The 22187-nt window shown below is 43.7% G+C and overlaps 1 protein-coding gene across 10 annotated transcripts in view; it reads right to left on the bottom strand.

Annotated features, from left to right (window-relative positions):
• The window catches only part of LOC147193054 (RNA binding protein fox-1 homolog 3-like), a 315236-nt gene that overhangs the window by 95342 nt on the left and 197707 nt on the right, over nt 1–22187 (bottom strand). The window contains exon 1 of one of the 10 annotated variants that reach the window (XM_086132043.1): nt 21862–22046. The exons of the other annotated variants lie outside the window; for them this stretch is intronic. Coding sequence (XP_085988169.1) covers nt 21862–21879 — 18 coding nt within the window. The 5' untranslated portion in view covers nt 21880–22046. Of the gene's footprint in view, nt 1–21861; nt 22047–22187 lie in introns of those variants that run through there. 10 annotated transcript variants of the gene reach the window in all.

The raw sequence follows: 22187 nt of genomic DNA, 5'->3' as shown, positions 1-22187 counted from the left end.
TCCCAGTTTTTGCTCTTTTATTTTGTCACTTTGGCTTTTTGAACTAAAGACAATGAGATTATTCCGTCCGCACTGTTACTGCTTTGGGGTTGCACCTGTCACACAGCGTAACAATTTTTAAAAATGAAAAACGTGCATTAATTTGCTCACTTGAGCATCGCGTGTACTTGACATTATGATGAGGGGCCCGGGCGCCTCTGAAGTTGACACCTTGAACGATGTGTACACAAAAGGGCGACGGCGCAGCACGAGGCGCATTCATCTGCTCTGGCCAACAGGAGGCGGCGAGCTCCGGCATCGTCTGCTCCATTGATTAAAAATGTTGATTAAATAGACAGTGCAGGCAGGAAGTGCAAGCGAGAGCTAGGATCCATTCCTCAATTGGGCGGTGTTAGCTCGAGCCGGGCCTCCCTCTCCCTCTCTCTCTCTTGCTCCACTATGTGTCGGTATCTCTCGCCCCGCCGCTAATGGCTTTGGAAACAGAGCGTGGCTTTTATGTGGCGTCATTCATCCTCATATGCTTGGTCCCGCCCCCGTCCGGCAATGGCGGCGGCTTTTATGGCCGACTAATGCGTCCGCTGCTAGGATCAGCAGCTCGACCGCGGCCATCGCTCAGCACCGCCAACGCTTTCAAAGGCTTCCAGTCTGCCGCTCGTACATCAACGTGCAGCTGAGCCGAGCTCGTGCTGCTAGCGTTAGCCTGTGGATGCTCAGTTAACACGATTAGCATTAGCAAAGGCACGCGTTAAGGAACTGGAATTATGATCTCTACTTTGTTTCTGTTTGTAAAAAAAGAAAAAAAATTGAAAAAGCCGTTTAGGTGCTACTTTTAATATTTTGAATTTTATTTTTACCTCAGTAAAACTGCTTTGGTTTGTTATTTCTATTGTGTAGACAACCGAAACGGTGAATTTCTCTTGCGGCTAGATATCTGTGAATTGGGAATTTCTCCATTGTGAGACTAATAAAGGTTTTCTTATTTTATCTTATCTTATCTTATCTTTCTATCTAGCTGTAGCTCGACAGTGCATAGAAGACTTTGGCCACAGTTCACAGAAATGCACATTGTTAGCTCCAGGCTAACAATGCTAACCATCCGGATAGCATGAGTTAAACGTGCCAACAACCACAGTAAACCTGCAAAACAATGGCGATGAAGCATGACAGAAAAATTAGGAATATTCTGCTCTTAATGTGAAACCACTGCTTGTTCCTCTGACCAACATACTTCCATGTCAGACAGAGCTACTTTCTTACAGAACACGGCAGTTTCTTAAACACAAATAAGGAATGTCATATGCATCAAGACAAACGACTCGAGGCCGAGCCGGAACGTTCTGGCCCCTGACAGAATGTTCTGGAAAGCTCCATCAAGACAAACAGGTGATGATGTCATGTTGTAAAATGACTATGAGCTGCTCCTACCTCATGTGGGGCTAAAACATTTCCACTCTAATTGAAGCCAACGGTATGTTCCGGGACGCTCCATCAACATGTTCAGGTGATGATGTCATCTAAGTTGAAATTCAGCTTGCCGCCATTGCTTACGTGAAGCTACAATGCTTCCACTTTGGGGGGAGTCATAACGTTCGGACACCTGTCAGAACGTTCCGGTCAACTAGCACATGTCATGCTCGTCCTTTACGGCCAAATTGCACCATAATTCAAATCTATTGGGAGCAATCAGCCTTCCATTTTGGCCGCCGTGTGCATTTTAGATTTGGGTGACATTCTGCTAGAAGAAGAGGGGAAAAAAAATCAACCGCAATCACAATGGCTGCAGCAGACGCCGCGAGCAAAGTCTGCCGCCTGTGATGGTGGCCGCTGACATAAAATATATTCCATTTGGAAGCAGATTGGTCCTGGTCAGTAATGTTCCCTCGTAGCGGCCCCCGCGTTCCACCATTACTTCAAAGAGCGATCGGCGGGATGCAAGGAAGCCACCATCGCGTACCCGCGCGGCAGCGCCGTCCCTAGAGGGGTCGCGAGTTCAAGCCGCGGACTTGAGGTGAGGAATGGAACGCGGATTACGGGTGAGCAAGGCCGGCAGGTGTCAACCGATGAGTGAGCGAAGACGATGGCGTAGTTGCGCCAACAAGCGTCTAGGGAGTCGATCCAAGTGCGGATGAGAGCGTGAGAGGATAGACGAGAGTCTTGGGAGGGAAACGCTTAGCGGCAAACCAGACAAATAAGCTGTTGTTCCAACGCATTTCTCATAGGAGCGTGCAAATGGAAATATTTGGAGCGTGATGGATGGGTTGGTCCGAAAACAGAACGAAATACTAATTCTAAATTATGAAATTCCGAGTGCAATTCTACGTACTTTTTACAGAAGAAATTGTTTTGATTTGGAATGAAAAAATTGAAGCCACATTGTTGCTGATTTTTGTTACTTTACATATTTGTTAAGTTGCAAAATATTGTCTCTTTACAGGGACGTGCAGAGTATGCAAGTCGATATTTTCGTTGATTCTCAAAATCCTGTAAAATAATTTCACTGAATAACAGATTGGGGGGAAAAATATGACAATAAGTTATTTGATACGTTATCGTGGCAATGCGAACAATTTTGTAAAATTACTTGTAACATAAGAGAATACAAAACCTAGGAGTGTTACTGGTATGCGCAGTTATAGCGATGGTTCTTTATAATACGATTGCTGAGGCTGTCATTCATATAAATTAGATTAAATATTTCACATTTTATGTGCGACACTGAATTTATTTTATCATGTTTTCATGGCACGTTTCCTAAACAAAATATGAAGAATATTCCAAATATTATTTGCATGTTAAATTGTCATGCCAGGCAAGCTGTCAATCATCTGAAGAGCCCACTCGCACAAAAGTGTTGTTCTTCTGCTTCTGCTCAACATGAAGTTTGTTTGGCCGCCGGCGCATGCTGGCGTTAGCTAAGATACGACCCTAACACTTGTACATATCCTCTCTTTCCCCCCCCCCCCCCCTGCACCAAGTAACAGCCACCACTTTCGATTCCGCCATCAAAACGTAGCCGCCGGGGGCCACCGGCGCTCCGATACACCGCTACACATTTTCCACGGACATCTGCCCCCGGAACGACGACAACAGCGGCGGCCGTGGCGGCTTTGAGCGATTCCGCCCCAAAGGTGGCGGAAGAAATGTGAGCGTAATATCACAGAGCGGGAGTCATGAATGGAAAATGATGCGCTCAATATTTTAGAGGACGTCTGCTTTTAACGCCGCCGTGCGCTTAAGGGAGGTGGTGGAGGGGCTTAGCCGATGTTCTGTTCCAAGTTCTGCAAAGACGCACATGGTGATATGGAACAGCGTGTTGTGTAACAGTGAGAGTTGCGTTATTAAGTTATTTAGTGTTACATAATTGTACATTATGGTAACAAAGCTTATGGTATGCGACATCAAAGTTTTACACGTGTCAGAGTAACACATTTACAAATCAAACAATCTTGTAACACGGCGCAGGTTGTATTACGGTAATGCGTAGGATGTTATGTTACCATAAATGTTGGTACATGATCTTAAGTACGATTACAGTAAGATATCGTTAGCCTGTTAGCATATTTTCCAAAGTATCTAGTATGGATTCGAGTCCCAGTAAGTAAGGTCACAGTAAAATATGTAGTAGTGTGTTGTGTTACATTAAGTGTTACATGACAGGTGAGGTTAGAGTCAGTAATTAAGTTCCCGGTAGACACACGGCAAATGCGGCGTGGTGGAAACGAAGCACGGCTGAGCGCCGTCGGCGGTCATCCGTCATGCTAACGTCGCTGTGTCACTTCCTGTGACGTTCCGCCGCTGCCTTAATGCATATGCTAGCCGTGGCCCGTAAACGCGGTGTGAAGGCTCATCTGTTGACTTCCTCATTAAAGCCGAAACCCCGGCGAGCACAGTCACCTTTCAAGAAGACAGGTGAGGCGGCCGAGGGTTGGGGCTGGATGGTAACGGGGCGGAGGGAGAGGAGGGGGTTTATTCACCCGAAGCCAGCACCTTCGTCTACTTGACACCGGCCCATTACCGCCTCCTTAATTTGTTGCGGCAGCGTGACAAGTCGCAGTCAAAGAAGCGCTTAGGAGAAGGAGTGAACAAAAGCATTGCATTATGGGGGAGGGAGGTAGGCTATATAGCCACATTGGATCACCAGCACGAAGCATCTGGAGGCGGGCTTCTGTTTTTCCTTCAAGTATTGATGGCCATTGGATGAGGGGGTAGCAGTTATTAAAAAATTTAATGTAATTCAATTAAAATTTTAAAAATCGGTTGGTTAGGGTCTATACCAGTATGTTGTGTTAATGTATGTGAAAGTACTATGGGACTTTACAGAAAGTCAGGGCAGATATGTAACAGTATGTTGGTGTTCCATCACGGTAAAAAATATGTGCCGTGTTACAAAAACGTACATTACCATCACTTACAAAACGGCCTCACTGACTCTATTTAACAGTACATTTTAGTACCACGGTAAGGTATGTATCAGTTTGTTGTGGTACAGAAAGTAATATTAAACAAAATACTCATAATATAGAATAATCATATATTAGTACATTATAAGGGTTGAAGTCACAGTAAGATACAATAGCTATGTCATGGTATGCCGTGTTACAGTAATGTCACAGTTAAGTGTCCTCCGTTTTGTTACATAAGCTCAGGAGCAGTATGTTGCGGTACCATAATATATTTAACAGCTTGCAAGTACATGATGGTAGGATGACAGACAGTCACAAACACATACATTTCCACCATGATGCATGTAATGGTGTATCTATGTAAGGCATTACAAAACCTTAGATTGACAAGTAACGTCACAATTGATAGACTGTATGTGACGGTATGTAGATTCCGAAAGTAATAAGAGTACATTCCATTAAGTACGGAGATAACATGTAACAGTACATTGTGTAACAGTTACAATGTTACCATTCCAGTGTATCACCAAAACAGGCATTTCTGCCAATTATTTAAGAGCATGAAGAGTTATCGTAATAAATTCATGGGTGCAATAAGGTAGCGTTTGTTAGGTCACCGTCCATACATTATGTAATATGTTGTGCTACAGAAAAGAAGTACTGTAACACTACACTGAGTCAGGTCAAAGTAAGTAATTAAATTCCCGGATTATTCACCCGGAGCCAGCCGGCACCGGCATCGACTTGACATCAGCCCATTACCGCCTCCTTAATTTGTTACGGCACCATGATGAGTTGCTGTCAAAGGAGCGGACAAAAGCTGCATTGCATTACGGAGCAAGCGAGGAGAAATCATCAGCCATGTTGGATCAGCAGCACAGATCATCCGGAGGCGGACCACCGCACTTGTTTTGCCCCCCATGTGATTGACAGCCAGTGGAGGAAGCGTGCTAGCGGAGGGGCTGTCCACCCGTCTGTCCATCCCATCATGAGCGACCAGAGGGCATTTCCTACAAATTTGACACCCACATCCACGAGGAGCGGTGAATGATTTGACGTGATTGCGCCGAACAAAAAAGGTTCGAGTCGCTCTGACCCCATGTCACTCCCGAGCCAATATCCCCGGAACGACGGGGCCTCTGAGAATATGGTCATGTCTGTCACGCTTGGCTCCAATTTGGGACTCAAAGAGTTGGCGATCTCACCAAAAACAGCACCAATTATTTTCTCCACACTTTGGATTTGACTTCATTTTATCACCGACTTCTGAAAAGAAGCTGAAGAGTGAGTTGTCGTCGAAGGTACTGCTACCAACACAACATTTAAACCAAATCAAGTGTTGACATGTTATCACAAAAAATATGTAATGTGCATAGTACGCGGAAAAGAACATGGCAAGGTGTAACCTTATGTTAGCGTGTAACATTCCATTGTATTACAAAAAAACCCATTATCACATATTTAGTAGTGTGTTGCGTTACATAATAGTTGTAATATTTCACTGTTTCGTTACGGTAAGGTCACCCACCGTTAGCTATGTAACACAATTTTGGCTAGCAGCCTTATGTTACAGCTGCATTCATGACATTACATGATGTTACAAAACCTGACATCATGTCCATTTCATAATATTTCGGCGAATTATAAAGAATGTATGAAAATAGTTCATTGACACATATTTCACTGTTCCGTTACGGTAAGGTCATCCACCGCCAGCTATGTAACGGGATTTTGGGGAGCGGTGTTATGTTACCGCTGCGTTTATCACATTACATGATGTTACAAAAAGTGACTCAATGTGCTTTTCATAATACTTTGGCGAATTATGAAGAATGTATGAAAATAGTTCATTGCGCTAGAGTGACGGTATTATATAACAGTATGTTGTGTATCAATATGCTTTCGTAATGTTTACGGACATTTATATAAGTAATCATGCTCCTGTCACTTAAGTTCGTAGTATAATATGCTAGCAATATGTAAGAGTTCACTGGTACATTAGAGCAAAGTCAAACTCTGCGCAAACCACACCAGAATTAAAACATCAGCTGCTGGAAATCTCAGTGAACAAATCCAACATTAAACATGATGTAAATATGATAGATTATGTATTTGAGGTGGAGGAGGTGGGCAACAGAAGGATGCTAACTAAGCTAAAGTCTATGATGGGCAGTCCCTCCCACCCTCTCCAGCCCGCCCTGACAGCACTAGGTAGCTCCTTCAGCCAGAGACTGTTACACCCGCGCTGCAAGAAGGAGAGATACCGACGCTCGTTCCTACCGACTGCTCTCAGGCTGCTGAATTAAAATAACAACAATAATAATAATAATAATTACATGATATGAAAAACAATTGTAAATAGCACTGCGATTTATCCCTTTTGTATTTATATTGCACTTAATTGAACGGTGTCTGTTTTTCTTCTTTCTACCCACATTCTTGCTGCTGGAGGCTGTAAATTTCCCCAGTGTGGGACAAATAAAGGATATCTTATCTTATCTTATTTGCCTATCATTATGTAAGATTTTCACCCTCATTTAAATATATATATCAATGTATATACAAAGTCATTTAGGCATAATTGTTTACTCCGATGCTTGTGCAGTTATTTAAGTGCAATTTGGAATTGTTTCACGTGTCCTGTGAATGCAAACAGACATATTGGATGCGTGTCAACTGAGACGTACAAAGAAATAGACATCAGAATCACACTTTCGGATTTGCGCATGTGGACCTGCAGGGTAAATCCAACTTAAAAAGCAGTTGTATGCGTCATGTCATGTTTTGTTACTTGATGATCTTAGGCTTCCTCTAAAATCTAAACACAAAAAGAGAGCTTCTCGTCTGAAGAGTGTTACTTAACGTTAATAAGCCCGCAAGTCAACACTGATATCATCACAGCGAGTAAAAAGTCTCAGTGTTGATTAGCTCACAAGAGAAGAAAATCACATTTATTCCCCATTTAGGTTTTCTGCCTGCTTGAATATGCACAAAAAGAGAAAAGAGAGAACAGGTTTCTTCTTATTATTCATTGTTTGATCAAAGCGTCGCTGCCGGAGCGACTAAATGGCGGCGGGCGCGTTGAGCAGCGCACTCAAAATGGCTGATAATGAGCGCGGTGGACGTGCGAGCTGACTTGACGACAAACCTGACACTAAATCTGCTTGAGTAAACTCGCAGCGACTGAAGGGAAAAAAAAAAAGCTTTTGTGCTCAAATTCCTTTGTTGGTGATTTCGGCGGTGTGACACATCTCATTCGGAAAGGAAATACTTTGATGTTTTAAAGCGCTTGATGGTCCAGAAATCATGACGGTGGGATTTGTATGACAAATGACAATTATTTAGATTTTTTTTTTTTTTTTTTTGCTCCAATGCGGAAAAAAAAACATCGGACATCCTCAAATCATAAATGGGATTGACGCCAGCCACATAAATCGATTGGTGATGTAGAAACAAACAAACAAAAAAAAACCCATACACAAATAAACACAAAAATAACATCTCATGAATCTAACCTACAGCTAAAAACATAGGACATTAAATATGAATTTAAGTGACACTACATGCGCAAATAAAACAGCATGATCAAAATCAGCATTATAGGACAGAAGACAGCCTTTGGAAAAATATGAAAACGCCCAGCACGTGTTCATTAAACATATTCAGTGAACAGATATGAAGTGTGAGTGAGAATAGAAAGAATTGAACAGACGACTAAGTCTGAATTCGGCTGTCCACAAGATTCAGATCGAAATCAAACATGAATGCGATATCCGTCAAAGCCAATGCAGATTAAACAGATCGATTGATCGGCTATACCGTGTCATCAAAAATATAGGACGTATAAAACGGTGGCATTTAAATCACCGTGCTATAAGTTTCCGATGACAAAATTTTTCAGCAGGGTTGTTCATTCGCACATTTTTGCTAGCAGCGGTGGTTCACCGTCCAAGCGACATTCCGAGTTGTCCTCGTTTTTTTTTAAATGGCGTCCGCCTCTCCGACAACCTCATGAACATGCATGAGCGCCATCGGATCGATACGGACGCTTTAATCCATCTACAGCTCCCACACGCTCTTCCGCCGTCGGGGTCAGAGTTCGGCGTGACAGCTCAGCCGCCGCTCCGGAGGGTCATCGACTGGATGGTGACCCCGCCGAGCACCCATCGCCCCCTTGGGGTGTCCACTGTGGAAGATGCCAACTCTCTCCAACTTTGATGGAGCGCTGTCAGTGCCTGGACCACGGCGTCCTGTGTTTATTTAAGGTAGGCATGTGGTGGGGTCACACTCAAAATGGAGATGGGCGTGAATCGGTGTGTTTTTCAAATAATAGGTTCAGCTATGTTCTGCCTCCAGGCGAATCGGCATGGGTTGAAATGTAATCCAATTTTTTCTGTTTGGGATTCTTTGGAGACTGTCAACTCTTCCTTCATGTTGGCGGCGACGAGGCGCTGACAGTGAACTCGAAATGTGCAAAAACAAGACCAAGGCGGGAGAAAGTCTAATGGCGGCAGCAGGAGAATTCCCAAGCAGCGTGTGAATTATTTAGCGCGTGCGGTGAGAGTGTAGAGCATGAAGCCACGCTGCTCGCCAAGTGCCAGTCAGACTGGATGAGGAGAGATTGGTCGCGCAACAAACATTCAAAGTGTGTCAAAGGGCGAGCCCGGCCGGCGCTTTGCTTCCTCGTCGCCGAGAACTTTGCCTCGGAGTGGGAATGAGAGTGCTTACCATTCGCGTTTACATCACCGTATTGTACCAACAACATATGTCACGATCGGCATTTTCAAGTGTTTGTCAGCAAAGTTCTACAATACTGTATTATAAGTCACAATATGTTGCAGTCCGAAAGGTTATGGATAAGACCAGTTGAGTTCACATTTCATCGTCTGTTGTCTTACAGGAAGTGCTACTTAACTACAAATGTGGTTATGCTACGTTGTGTAAAATAATTAAATGAACCAACACTTATGTGAACATGTGTTACGCTGTTACAAAAACGCCACTTTGCCCTAATTTACATCACCTCACCATAAGTTATTTAACATACGAAGTGTTACAGTGTGTTACAAAAACCAAGAGTACCATCAATTATGTAACACTATATTGTGTTACATTCCATTGTTACCAAAGCCCATGTTAACCATGGGCTATATCACATGTGATGGTACAGTAACAATTTGTTACGGAAACTTAAATTACTGTACGTTGTGTAACAGAATCTTGTGTAACAAAACAAAAAAAAACAACCTCACCATAAGTTATTTAACATACGTAGTATCACAGTCCATCGATCCATCCATTTTCCAATTCGCCTTATCCTCACAAGGGTCACGGGTAGTGTTACAGTGTGTTACAAAAACCAATACTACTATCAATTATGTACGCTATGTAGTGTTAAATTACACAGTTACCAAAACCCATGTGAGCATGGGCTATATAACGTGATGGTACAGTCACAATTTGTTACGAAAACATAAGTTACTGTACTTTGTTACCGTATGCCACATTTAGCATTATGATGTTACAGTGTGTTACATTACGCTCCCCAAAAAACATGTTGCCCGAAGTTATGTAACATTATGCGGTGACGCATGTAGTGATGAGCTTGCAATGGTACGCCAGTGCCGTGAGTCGGCTCACAGTGAGACGTCATGATTGGCTGTCTTGCAGTGCCCAAAAAAAAAAAAATCCTCTGAGATATGATTACACAGAGAGAACAGTACTTTAGGGAAATGCTGTAAATGTCGTAGTTTCCTGTAACAGTGAGCATTAAATGAACAAATTATGAGGACGTGACAAAATATAACCCTGTTGTTGTCATCATCAGTAATGGTCAGAATCTCATGCGACAATTGAAACTCTGCTTGACAAATGTTATTTAATAACAACAAAAAGAAATTCAAGAAAGAAAGTCCATGACTAACGCGTCAGTATTAACAAATGCTTCGAGACGGTTATTGATATTGTAGTGTGAGTCATGGCGTACAGACCAAAGCTCCATAATGCGTGCGCGGCTTATTGTAAAGAAGAAAACAGCATTTAAGTCTTCCTGTACACAAGGTTGATCTCGTTAATCTCCGAATGGCTTCCAGTTATTAAAGCGCTAATTCAGCGGATTAAAGGATCCATGAGAACACAATCCCCTTTTCCTTCCTCGGCCGGACACACTGAAGGTGGCGTAAATCTTAATTAAGCACGTGTTGTGCGTATAGACGTGCCTATATGTTGCCCGCCAGCCCTCCAGCTCCCTCGTCTCCCGCCGTCCCGGTGTGACATCCACGCAGTTTGCGGCTGCTCATTCCCATTCGCGACAACACTTTGTGGGTAAACAAACATCTACAAAACACGACATTTCCATTTTTGCCGAACAATAAACGACGTGCGCCTTGCTTCCCAGGCTTGGATGTGCTTCTCAGCGCCTCTCATTTTATCGTCTGATGCCGTCTTTTCATTTCCACCGTGTTGCGCGCGGCGCATCTTGCATTCGCCATACAACATTAAGCCCGCCGCTAATAACACTGGAGGCAGCGCAAACTGCTGATGGCGGGAGTTTGTCGCCGCGTCCCGCGCTCAATGAAAAGTTCGACGATGAAGCCTTCTGTTCTCCAATTTAATAACATCCGCCTGTATTTTAAGAGTTTAAAAAAAGGAAGGAGCCATTAGGAAAATGAAACCCCTTGATAGAAAACAGGAAATTGATACCTGAAAATCACATGACATTACCAACATGTACGTACAGTCGAACCTCGTTGCAACGTACCTCGAGGGACATAGCGAAATTGTACGTAATAATGGTCGGTCGTCGTAACCATTTCCAATAAAATGCCTGCCAACTACAATGTATAAGACAGTATGGACATTTATAGAAATAAAAACATGAACGTGTAATACAGTATAAACATGTCCATTACAAATACGTGTACAACTTTCCCAACTCGGCCGAGCGTCGTCTGGTGGACTGCCTTTCGAAAGTGAGAGACAAATTCAGCCTTCACAGACTTTTGCTGTCTGGATTTGCTTGCGTTTACCAGACATGTTCTGAGACCGTGTGCGCCGTGCCTCCGATCGTACCACAATATACATTGTGTTCCGAAGCAAGGTCGCGGCGACAATGAGGTTCCCATGGTTCGTTTAAACGAAGGCTTTTTCGCTATTTTGTGGGGAAAATCTGGTCGTTACAAGGACGTTATAAATGTTTTCGCCTTAAGTAAAATCGGCAAATGAATGACCTGAAATCGGGACTTTGAAATGTGAACGTTATAAAGGTGAACGTTATAGGGCCGCGCATTACGGTAACGAAGCTCACAGTCCGATCTGTACTGTTGTTACACTGGTGGGTCATGAATCAATGTTAAGTTACTCTGTTACAAAAATATACATGACAGTAAGCAGTCAAATATTTGGCGGTACCATTTAGTGTATGTAATATTACATGACGGTAAGTACGGTCAGTATGTGTGACGTATATTGGCGGTCAGAAACTAATCAAATATGCTCGTAAATTCATCTATGTGGCCCGGTATCAACTGGTTCATGAACCAGTACCAGGCCGCAGGCCGGTTTGTTGCACGTGATGTAACACAGCTTAGGACGTCACCATTATGTCACATTACATGTCATGTCAGTCATGTAACAGCACATGACAGTACAGTCAATGTTATTCGACCCGAAATGACATCACATTATATTAGACTGTTACAAAAACGTAGGGAAGTCCAATAGGGATGTTATGTTGCAATCGGTTGCGTTACGGAACGTCATGGACTTGGGCGGCCGATTGTAAAATCAAGGAATTCATTTTGATTTCTATCTAGACGCGTTTGGTTTTACGTACGCATCACGTACGGCAAGTGTGTCTCTCTGGATTGGATTTTTCTGCCTTGTGATTGGCTACAGCGCACTTGTGACATGGGAGGGGCGAAGCCGTTTGAGCGGTGACAAATGTCGCAGGATTACAATTTAATTCCTGATAGCTTCTTTGGTAACGCTTTAATTCACTACCTGCGCAGCATCGCTTCCATTCTAATCTCATTACGCGGTGATGCTGGATGCCGACCTCTAATTGAGTGATACATCGCATTCATTATTAAATTAATGAACTTAATGGACTTCTTTTGTAAATTGCAGAAAGACCCCCGGCAACCACCTCTTTACAGACGAAGAAAAAAAAACATTCCGAAAAAAAGAGGAAGCGGGCGGGCAATTAAGACGACCGCTGTGACACTTCATCACCATCTCATCCTCGTCGTCGTCTTCTGAAAATCTCCTGCGGGGCCACATGCCAAGACTGCCTTTCCATATGATCTCAACATAAACGGAGGAATGTAGGGCATGAACGTGTGCGCGTATGTTCATGTTTTTTACGTGATCCGCTGCTCATTCAGAATTATTTTGATCCAATCCCTCTCTTATTTGTCTCCCACTGCCCCGATAATTTTCTTTTTTTCACAGCAATTCCAAGGGAGTGTGAATTATTTGCTGATTGTCCGTCTTTGCTGGTGGACTTGATCGCTATCCTCCTCCAATGACGCAGGCTATTGCTACACTCCACTTAGTGTAACAGACGTGAAACAGATGTTAACAGTGTGATGTGTTCCAGTAAGTGTAACATGATCGGGGATTTTAGCGAACGATTATAAATCCAGTCACTTGAGAACAGACTCGTTAACCATGCTGACCTGGCCCAAAACGTGATGTCACAATATGCCCTATAATGGTCAGGTCAACTATGTAACAGGTTCTGTTGCGCAAGTTTTACAATTACATCACCATTTGTTTCAGAAATGCATATTTTTATCACACAATATGTTGTTACCATAATGGTCTTTGGAAAATGTGTAAGTGATCTCATAGTACATTGGTACCTCTACCTACAAAATTAATTGGTTCTGGAAGAAATTTCTTAACTATGGTACCTCTACCTACAAAATTAATTGGTTCTGGAAGAAATTTCTTAACTAGAAAATGTTGTAAGTAGAGACGCGTTTTCAATGTAAATGGCCTAAACTGTTCCAAGACCCCCAAAATTCAGACATACTTTTTTTTCTAAAGCATAACAATGGATCAAAATATCTAAAAAATACATGTTACAATTTGATTATTGCACAATAAATGAAAGTTGTGTATAATGTTAAAAAAAAAACAAAGAATAGTGTAAAATATATATTATATATAAAAATATAAAAATAAATATGACGGTCATTTAACTTTTAACTGTATCCTCACCGTTTTTTGCCCATTTTCGTTCATGTTCTCTCTCAGAAGTAATTTTTGCCTGGCGTTTTGTTAAGAACTGATCCAAGGACGTTTGTTTTCGTTGGCTTTTCACAATCCTTTGAAAATGTCCAAGGCAAACATCAGCATAGTGAGCGATCGCCGGACTGGTGAACACTTTTTCTGGGTGATTCACATTGACGTAAAACACCGAGGGGCGAATGAAGAGGATGCTGCATCGACACATATCTGTCTATTTATCTCTCAACACAAACAGAAACAAATGGTAGAGGTCCCTCTTAGCCAATGGGATGCCAGGATGATGCTCAGGAATAGCCAATGGCAGAGCTATTGTTGCATTCAGGAAACTCGGAGCTGCTGCGAATAGCAACTCATACTGTATTTTTACCTTTCGTATCTTGACATTTCTTTCGTAACAAGAGGCAATATTTTCCTGTTGAGGCACTTTGTAGCTTGAAGATTTCGTATGAAGAGAGGTTCGTAAGTAGAGGTACCATTGTATGTGAATCAGTTGTGTAACAAGCGTGTTCTGATACAGTTCAGTGTTACCAATTAAGTCACATTACTTCTTGTTACATGCATTTTTGTGAGTTATGTAACAGCATGTTGCACTGTGTGTTATGTAACAGCATGTTGCACTATCGCAGTTTATGTAACGGCCCATACAGCAGGTACAATAAACTAAGTCAAGTCGTTTTAACGCTCCGCATGCGCTCGAGTAAGTTTTGCATTAGACAGTCGAAGATGGGAAACTGCGCTCACGGCCAGCTCGCCGTCGCCTTCCTCTGAAAAGCAGTTAAAGACTCGCATTTGAATGTTGAAGTGAGCCCGGGCTGAATAATATATGACATAGATTTGGTGGGCAGATGAAAGCGCGGCATCTGCATAAGCGGGCGAGCGGGCGGCCGATCGATACGTCTCCAGCTCAAATGGCCAGTCCTGATAAGGCTATTGAGTTTTCTTTTAATTAAAAAGCACGCCAGAGCGCGCGCTGTCAAAGCGTTGGAGCTCACCGACGACCCAGACGAGGAAGACGAGCCCCCGCCGCTGACTTTTTTTTTCTCTTCTTTTTCTGTTTTTTTTTTTTTTTTTTTGCGCCGTGGTGGCAGAAAACGCTCGGCATCAATCAGCGGCGCTGCGACATTTATTTTCTTGTTGGGAGGCTTTTCTCTTTTTTCTTTGGCATATAAAACCTGTAATTACGCGTCGTTAATCAGCCATAAAACTATCAGAAGCGGCCAAGCAAGTGCATGAATATTTGATGGTCATCAATAAACAATGAGTTTGTTTTGTAAACTAACTTTCATCCTGACGTTTAGCCACTGCACATCCATCGCCGGTAGAAAGCGGGAGAGGAAAAAAAAAAGCGGGAGAAAGGTCCTTCCCTTGGGAGAGAAAGCCAGCGCGTCGCGGCGGGTCGGATTAAAAAAATAAAAAAATTAAAAATTTAAAAAACGTTTTCGCAGGCGAATGACGGCTAAGCTTTCCCACATTGTCTTCAAACTCTCCAAGTACAACTCCAGAGACCCCCAATCCCAGCAATCATGGTATCAAATCTCTTCTTGCTCCTGAAGAGCCATGTAACATTTGTTTCCTATTTTCTATAGCTACAGAGCTGCTGAATTTTGTAAAGTTAATTCGTTATTGTGAAGGGCACACCGGACGTTGTGGAGTGAGACACTTCCTGTTAACGTTGCACGGGGAACCTCAGAACGATGGACTGCAACTTCGTGTCGTAGGCCAAGCACAGCCTGTATGTAAATGTTTTATGTAAATGTATGTCATATTATTAATTAGTGGGGTGTATTCACTGTGGATAGACATTCGAGGGGCGTTCCAATTGTTTACAGTTAGCATTTACGCACAGCGATTAGCGCATTAGCTCGTTAGCTACACTAGCGTAGCCACGCGCTCATCACATGTCAGATCAGTGGGATACATTGTTTTACCCAGTTCTACGTGGCAACGTGAAAGTGTTTTTATGTTTGTCTGTTGCAGTTTTACACCTTCTTGACCCGCCTGTGAATGAATCGCAAGAAATATCAACGGTGTGGTCATTGAATTCGTTATCTGTCTGTCTCGCCGCAACGGGGACGCGGCGAGGGCGGAACAAAATCTGAATTGGAAACCTTATTTCAGACTTGAAACCCTAACTTGAAAGCCCAAATTTGAAACTTGAAAACCTACCGTAGGCTTGAAACCCCACTTCTGGAACTCTAACCCCTTTGAATGCCGAAGCCAGGCTTGAAACCTCGATTTGGATGCCCAATCCTGTCTTGACACCCTGATTTAAAACCCAAATACCGGTTTGAAGCCCTAATTTCAACCCCAACCTGTGTTTAAAACCCTAACCCAGGCTTTCAATCCGAATTTAAAACTGAAAACCAACTGATTTCAAATCAGTTTTCTTATTCTCATTAAATCGTAATTAGAAACCTCAATCCTGTTTTGAAACGCTAATTTGAGACTAAATCTGGTTTGAACCCAACTCCGGATTAATACCCTCATTTGAAACCCAACACTTGGTTTGAAGCTCTCGTTTGCAATCTTTTTGGAACACTAACCCAATCTTAAAAGTCTCATTTGGAAGCCTGAAGGTAAAGCTAACTTTAAGGCCTGAATTGAAACCCTCACCCTGACTTGAAACCCCAATTTGGAACCCTCAAGTCTGTTTGAAACGGGAAGCCAGGCTTGAAACCTAAATTGGAAATTGTAACCCTTACTTGAAAGCACAATTCAAAACCTTAATACTGGCTTCAAGCCCTAATATGAAACCATAACCGCGGGCTTGAAATCTAATTCAATGCCCCAACTCAAGGTTTCGAGTCCAGTTTTTAACATTTCAAATTGGACGTTCAAGCCTGAGCTAAGATTTCAAACGACGGTTAGGGCTTGAAAATAGGGTTTTAAGTCTGTGTTTCAAATTAGGGCCTCAATCCATGGCTTGGGCTTCAAACTGGGCATCAAGGTGTCAAATTAGGGATTCAAGTAAAGGAAAAGGCAGCGTTTGAGTTGATTTATTGAAGATATGAAGGATTTTATGTCTTTTGTGATGCAATGAAGAATCAGAATCCCCCGACGCTCGACAGAGCCTGAATGGGTCAATCAGAGAGTAGGGCGTCGCATCCGCTGAGGACGAGCGTACGTGGCGTGCGAGCTTTTGTTATCGAGGGCGCGGTGTTTGCTCTCATGCATGTTTCATGCTCAACCGCGTGTTTGCTGGTGAGTGCGCGAGAGCGGTCGGTCGGTCAGAGGGTCCACCCGCTCGAAGGGCGACTAAAAAGAGAAATATTCATCACAAGACCGCTGAGGTCTGCTGTTAAATAATTCCCAGTGAAACGGACGCCCAATGTCACACGCTTGTCATTTGAGAGGAAAATAAAAAATTGCGAAAAGCTTTCTCCTTGTACCAAATATACTTTGCTCTTTTTAGATTAAAAAAAAAAATCTAACATGAGACAATCATTCATCATTTTCCCCCCCGTACAATTACAGTCGAACCTCTAGTTACAAACGTCCCTTTTTAAGAACAATGTACAAAATTTTCACAGAATAATGACCTCTGTTGACGTACTATTTCCGATATATGAACGGTCTTGGCACGGATGAACGGATGGATCTATGGAGCGTTTCTTCTCACGCAGGCCGAAGCATCATTGGTGACGTGCAGACTGAATTGCTAGAAACTGAAAAATACTTGGGCGGCCCGGTGATCCAGTGGTTAGCACATCGACCTCACAGTGCGGAGGTACCGGGTTGAATTCCAGCTCCGGCCTCCATGTGTGGAGTTTGCATGTTCTCCCCGGGCCTGCGTGGGTTTTCTCCGGGGGCTCCGGTTTCCTCCCACATTCCAAAAACATGGCAGACTGATTGAACACTCTAAATTGTCCCAAGGTGTGAGTGTGAGCGCGGATGGTTGTTCGTCTGTGTGCCCTGCGATTGGCTGGCAACCGGTTCAGGGTGTACCCCGCCTCCTGCCCGAAAACGGCTGGGATAGGCTCTAGCAACCCTTGCGACCCTTATGAGGATAGGCGGATCGGAAAATGGATGGATGGATGAAAACTACTTTGTGGCGGCACAAGGCGGAAAGCACGTGTCGTCCCACATTTGCATCCTTGATCATCCAATCAAACGATTGACGTGGTGGCCTAACAGAAGTCCCAAAATCAATTCATATTCATACAAAAATAAAAAATAAAACACACCCAACTGTCCATCCCTCCACCCATCCATCTGTCATTCAGGCTGTCCGTCCATGTATGAAGCACATTTTGCGTCCTTCCATCTTTCAGGCCACGCCCACATGATTCAACCACCTTGCGAATGTGTCAAATTTGACGGGAGCTTCACCATGAGGTCAGGCGAGAATACAGGAAATTCCAATCCGGAATGTTTCATGCAGATGTTGGAGTGCTTCACAACAGGTAGACAAGATGAAACACAAGGAAGCGCACAACACAAAGGCGCTTTTGCAGAAGCTCTGCCATCAATCGGCTCCGTCCCGTTCGGTCGATCTGATCTCAGGCTAAGCTAGGAAACACCCCGCTCCCATTTAGTTCATCTGATCTGAGGGTACGGTATCAAACGCCGATCTGATCGGTTCGCCTGCTGTTGCCGCTGCCGCGTGGGGGCTTTGCTCTCATGTAATGTACAAGATGAGCGAGACCGGCTGCTCCTTGTCTTGCGTCAGCTCAACAACAAAAACGACATTTTCAGGCCAGCGCGGCTAAATTACAAACAAAACCAGAAAAAAATATGGTTTCCTGCAGCGCACACACGCATAAACGCGCAGACACACAGACGCACAAAAAAAGCCCTGTCTTGTTTTTAGCTCTCAGATGGCTATATTTAGATGCCACACATCAGGAATTCAAAGAAAAAAGAGGGAAAAAAAAAACCAGACAACTCGGTGCTCCACTTGACAAGAGAGAAATCCGTCAGAATGCTGACGAGACAAAACGAGCGCAACCGACTTCAAACAATGGCCTCAAATCATGTCCTGATTCACAAAATAAGGCACTACCACGGCTAATAGTTCACTTGAAACCCTGATTTGAGAAATCCACTTTGACCCCCTCTGACGCAAAGGTTAATAACCCTGACGCCAAATTTTCTCAGGCCTGGCCCAACATTTCTTCTATCAAACTTTTAACATTGAAGCACTTAAAAAGATCAAAATAAATTAAAGCATCCCAATTTGCTAAAACAATATATTGGTGTGGAAAATTTCGAGCCTTAATATTTTCCAAATGCATTTTTATTTTCGTCAGCTTTCCATGACGGCCTCAATGAAATGTCGAAAACATGGGAAAAAAATGTTTTCAAAAGATGCCAATATAGAAAGTTGACTTGACTCGAATCCAGTGAAAAGCAGTGAAAGTGCTTGCAAGCGCTGTTGGGTGATGGTTGCCGTGGCAACAAGGGCCAACAGTAAGCCGGAGGGGGAGCCACCGTTAATGGGCCGTCCTTTCTATTTTCTTGCACACAAACCCGAGTTTGGCTCAAAACCTGAATTCCACACCCTTCTCCTAATTCGAAGTCCCAATTCAGGATGGACACCAAACCTCAAATTGAAACCTGAACCCCATTTTGAAACCCTAATCTGGAATTGAAATATTAATTTAAAACTCTAATTTGAAGCCTTACACTTGTTTGAAACTGGAACATAAAACCCAAACGCTCACTTGAAACCCTAATTTCAAACCCCAACCCTCATTTGAAACGCTCATACTGGTTTGAGAACCTAACCTGGATTTGAAACCTTAAAAAAAAAAAACAAGATTTCAAACTACAATTGGAAACCCCACCGACTTTTTCAACACTTAACTTGAAACCCGAACACTTGTTTAAATTCCAAGCCGTAACCTAAAACTGTAATTTGTAAATCTCATCGGCGTTTCAAGTCCAAGCCCTAATTTAAACCCTAACCTTTTATTTAAACAAACATCCTCATTCTGAAACCTTATCCAGGATGGAAACACTCATTTAAAACCCAACCCCTGGCTATTAAAATTTTTTTTTTTAAAAGTTTGAATGCCAAATTTGAGACCCGAAAACATCCCGAATTTTACGCTCCAACGTCTTGTACCCCTAACCCTCATTTGAAACGTTGAGACCCCACTACTTGGTTATAACTCCGGTTTGAGACCCTAACCCAAGTTTAAAACCAAAACTCGATGTCTTTATTCTCTAAAATAACCCCCCCTCCCCCCGTTAAAAAATGTAATTAAATACATAGGGTGTCAGATTGATTGCATATTATTGTGCAGACCCCCAAGACACAACTCATCTGCCCCAAGTTTGAGAATCACCGTTCTCCCAAATTCCGCCCCACTGACACAATTGTCTTGATGGCCCGTCTGCCCCTTCCCGTTCGTCGACGGCTGCCGGTTTCCGTTTTGCCAGCAACGCAACATTAATGCGGGTCCTCAACACTCCACACCGGCCGGCCACCCCCGGCCATAAAAGGCGCCGCTCCTCGCCACGCCGCGTGCATCCCTGCTCTCCATTACCCGCACCTCTGTCGCACCGTCTGCACCCGGCGCTTTTCAATTATTCATGATGGCGAGGACAGAAGTGCGCACCCCACTCTGAGCCTCTTCTTCTTCTTCTTCTTCTTCTTCTTCCGTGGCGACGGTAATATACAAGGACACGCTGCTTGCACTTCCGACAATTACCACAAGGCCGCCCGGGTCGGCAGGGCCCCGAGGGGGAGGGTGCCGGTCCGTGTGAGTAACCTGGACGTCTTTCAACGGGCATCCGTCTCCATCAGCCGGTGACCGGGGCTTGTAAGCTAAAGCTAATGGCCCCGCGGAAGAACATCTGTCTGCTGAATAAATATTCTTATGAGGTACAGGTGATGCTGGCCAACTGCAGAAGGTCGCTCGCAAATAAACTCCCTTTTTCGCTTCTGTACATGTAAGTTATTTTAAAAATTTAAAATAAATGCAAATTTCCCCAGTGTGGGACAACTAAAGGTGATCTTATCTTATCTTAAACCGACTGTTTGTATTTTACCACGCTGGCACCAACCAGCCTCGTAGGCCATATTTTAAAAAGTAGTTTTATATGTCGTGGTTCAAATACTAACATGTTAAAAAAACAGCTTGTTGGGCTTGAAACCAACTCTTTCTTTCTTTCTTACTTTCAGTAGCTAGCTTCTTCTTAGCTTAGCCCAAATTCTAAAAGCTAAGAAGTTTCATATCTAGTCCAAGAATCCTCCCACCCAAAAAACAATTTGTTTTTTAAGCTCCGTGCGCTAACTAGCTTCTTAGCTTAGCCCAAACAAAACTTCGTTTTGACATGTTAAAAATAAATACAAGTTTGCTTGGCTTTGAAACAACCGTTTGTCGACTCGCCCGTTGGTTTGATGTGACCTAGCCCCTTAGTTTCACTCAAATTCTAAATATTCAAAAGTTAGATCTCTTTCCCGCAGGGAATTGCAAACGGGCTATGCTGGACGTCCACATTTTAACGTTATCACTTGTGGGTCTTCCCACGTTTCAATGTTGATATAATAATTCTGTTGGGAACATCTAGCTATGAACAATTTGCAAATGATTCAAATCTCGAGGGCTGGGCCTTGGTGGAGGCCTCAAACTATAGCCAGTTCTTTAGATACCCAATACCAGAGTGGGCTGTATCCATAATTCTACCTGTAGAAACCGAGACACCGTGGGAAACCGCAAACGGCATCTTGGGAACATTATGGTACAAGGTCTCAATTGTTGTGACTATGCCAAAGTGTATCAAGCCAAATGAGCCTTGGTGGAGGCCTAAAAGTTCAGCCACCGCAGCACTTTTTTAGGTACACCAACGACAAGAGGAAAGATTCAAAATTCTGTCAAAAGAAAAGTTACACTGCGGGAAAATGCCAAAGCCAATATGAGATTCTGCTACACAAGGTGACTGAATCGGTAAGCAACTTCTTGCAAATGATTTTGATATTACTTCAAGTCTCCCACTATGCCAAAATGGCGCCCCCACCCTGTCCCCCTCGACGAATAAGAAACTACTGGGACAGTCGGGAAGCGTTGCAGCTCAGCGGCGACGTCAAACGATGCTTTGAAAAACGATTCAAAACAAATTCAAGACAAGGAACCACCGATAGAAACTAGCGAAACAATTCTCCCTTATCATCATCATCCTCTTCATCCTACGCCAAAATAGCCAACACTGCATGCCAGGAAGTTTTCCGCTCTCGTTGCGAGGCCTCATGACTCACCCAAAAGTACATCATCATGGCGAGGCGGGATGGTAGACGAGGGCGAGCGAGGGCCAAGCAGAGGGACCGGTCGGTGCGGCCAGCGCGGCGCCTGGTTTTCGACTGGCGCTGATCCGCTGAGGCAGTCCTCCCTCTCCCCAACTCAGGGGGTGCTTGACTCCAGCTGCCCCCCACCTCCTCCCACTACTACTTCGCCCCCACCCATCAACACCAACTCGCTCTTCTTCTAATGTCTCTCTCACCGCTGCTTCTTCACTTTTTAAGCCCCCCCCCACCACCATCATCCCCCACCCTCCCTGGCATCGTCTTCTGAGGAGAGGTTGTTG

Source organism: Hippocampus guttulatus, chromosome 16, assembly GCF_054856545.1.
Source record: "Hippocampus guttulatus isolate MCC_2025c chromosome 16, RoL_Hgut_1.0, whole genome shotgun sequence".
NCBI lineage: Eukaryota > Metazoa > Chordata > Actinopteri > Syngnathiformes > Syngnathidae > Hippocampus > Hippocampus guttulatus.
This window is presented reverse-complemented; position numbering and strand designations above follow the sequence as displayed.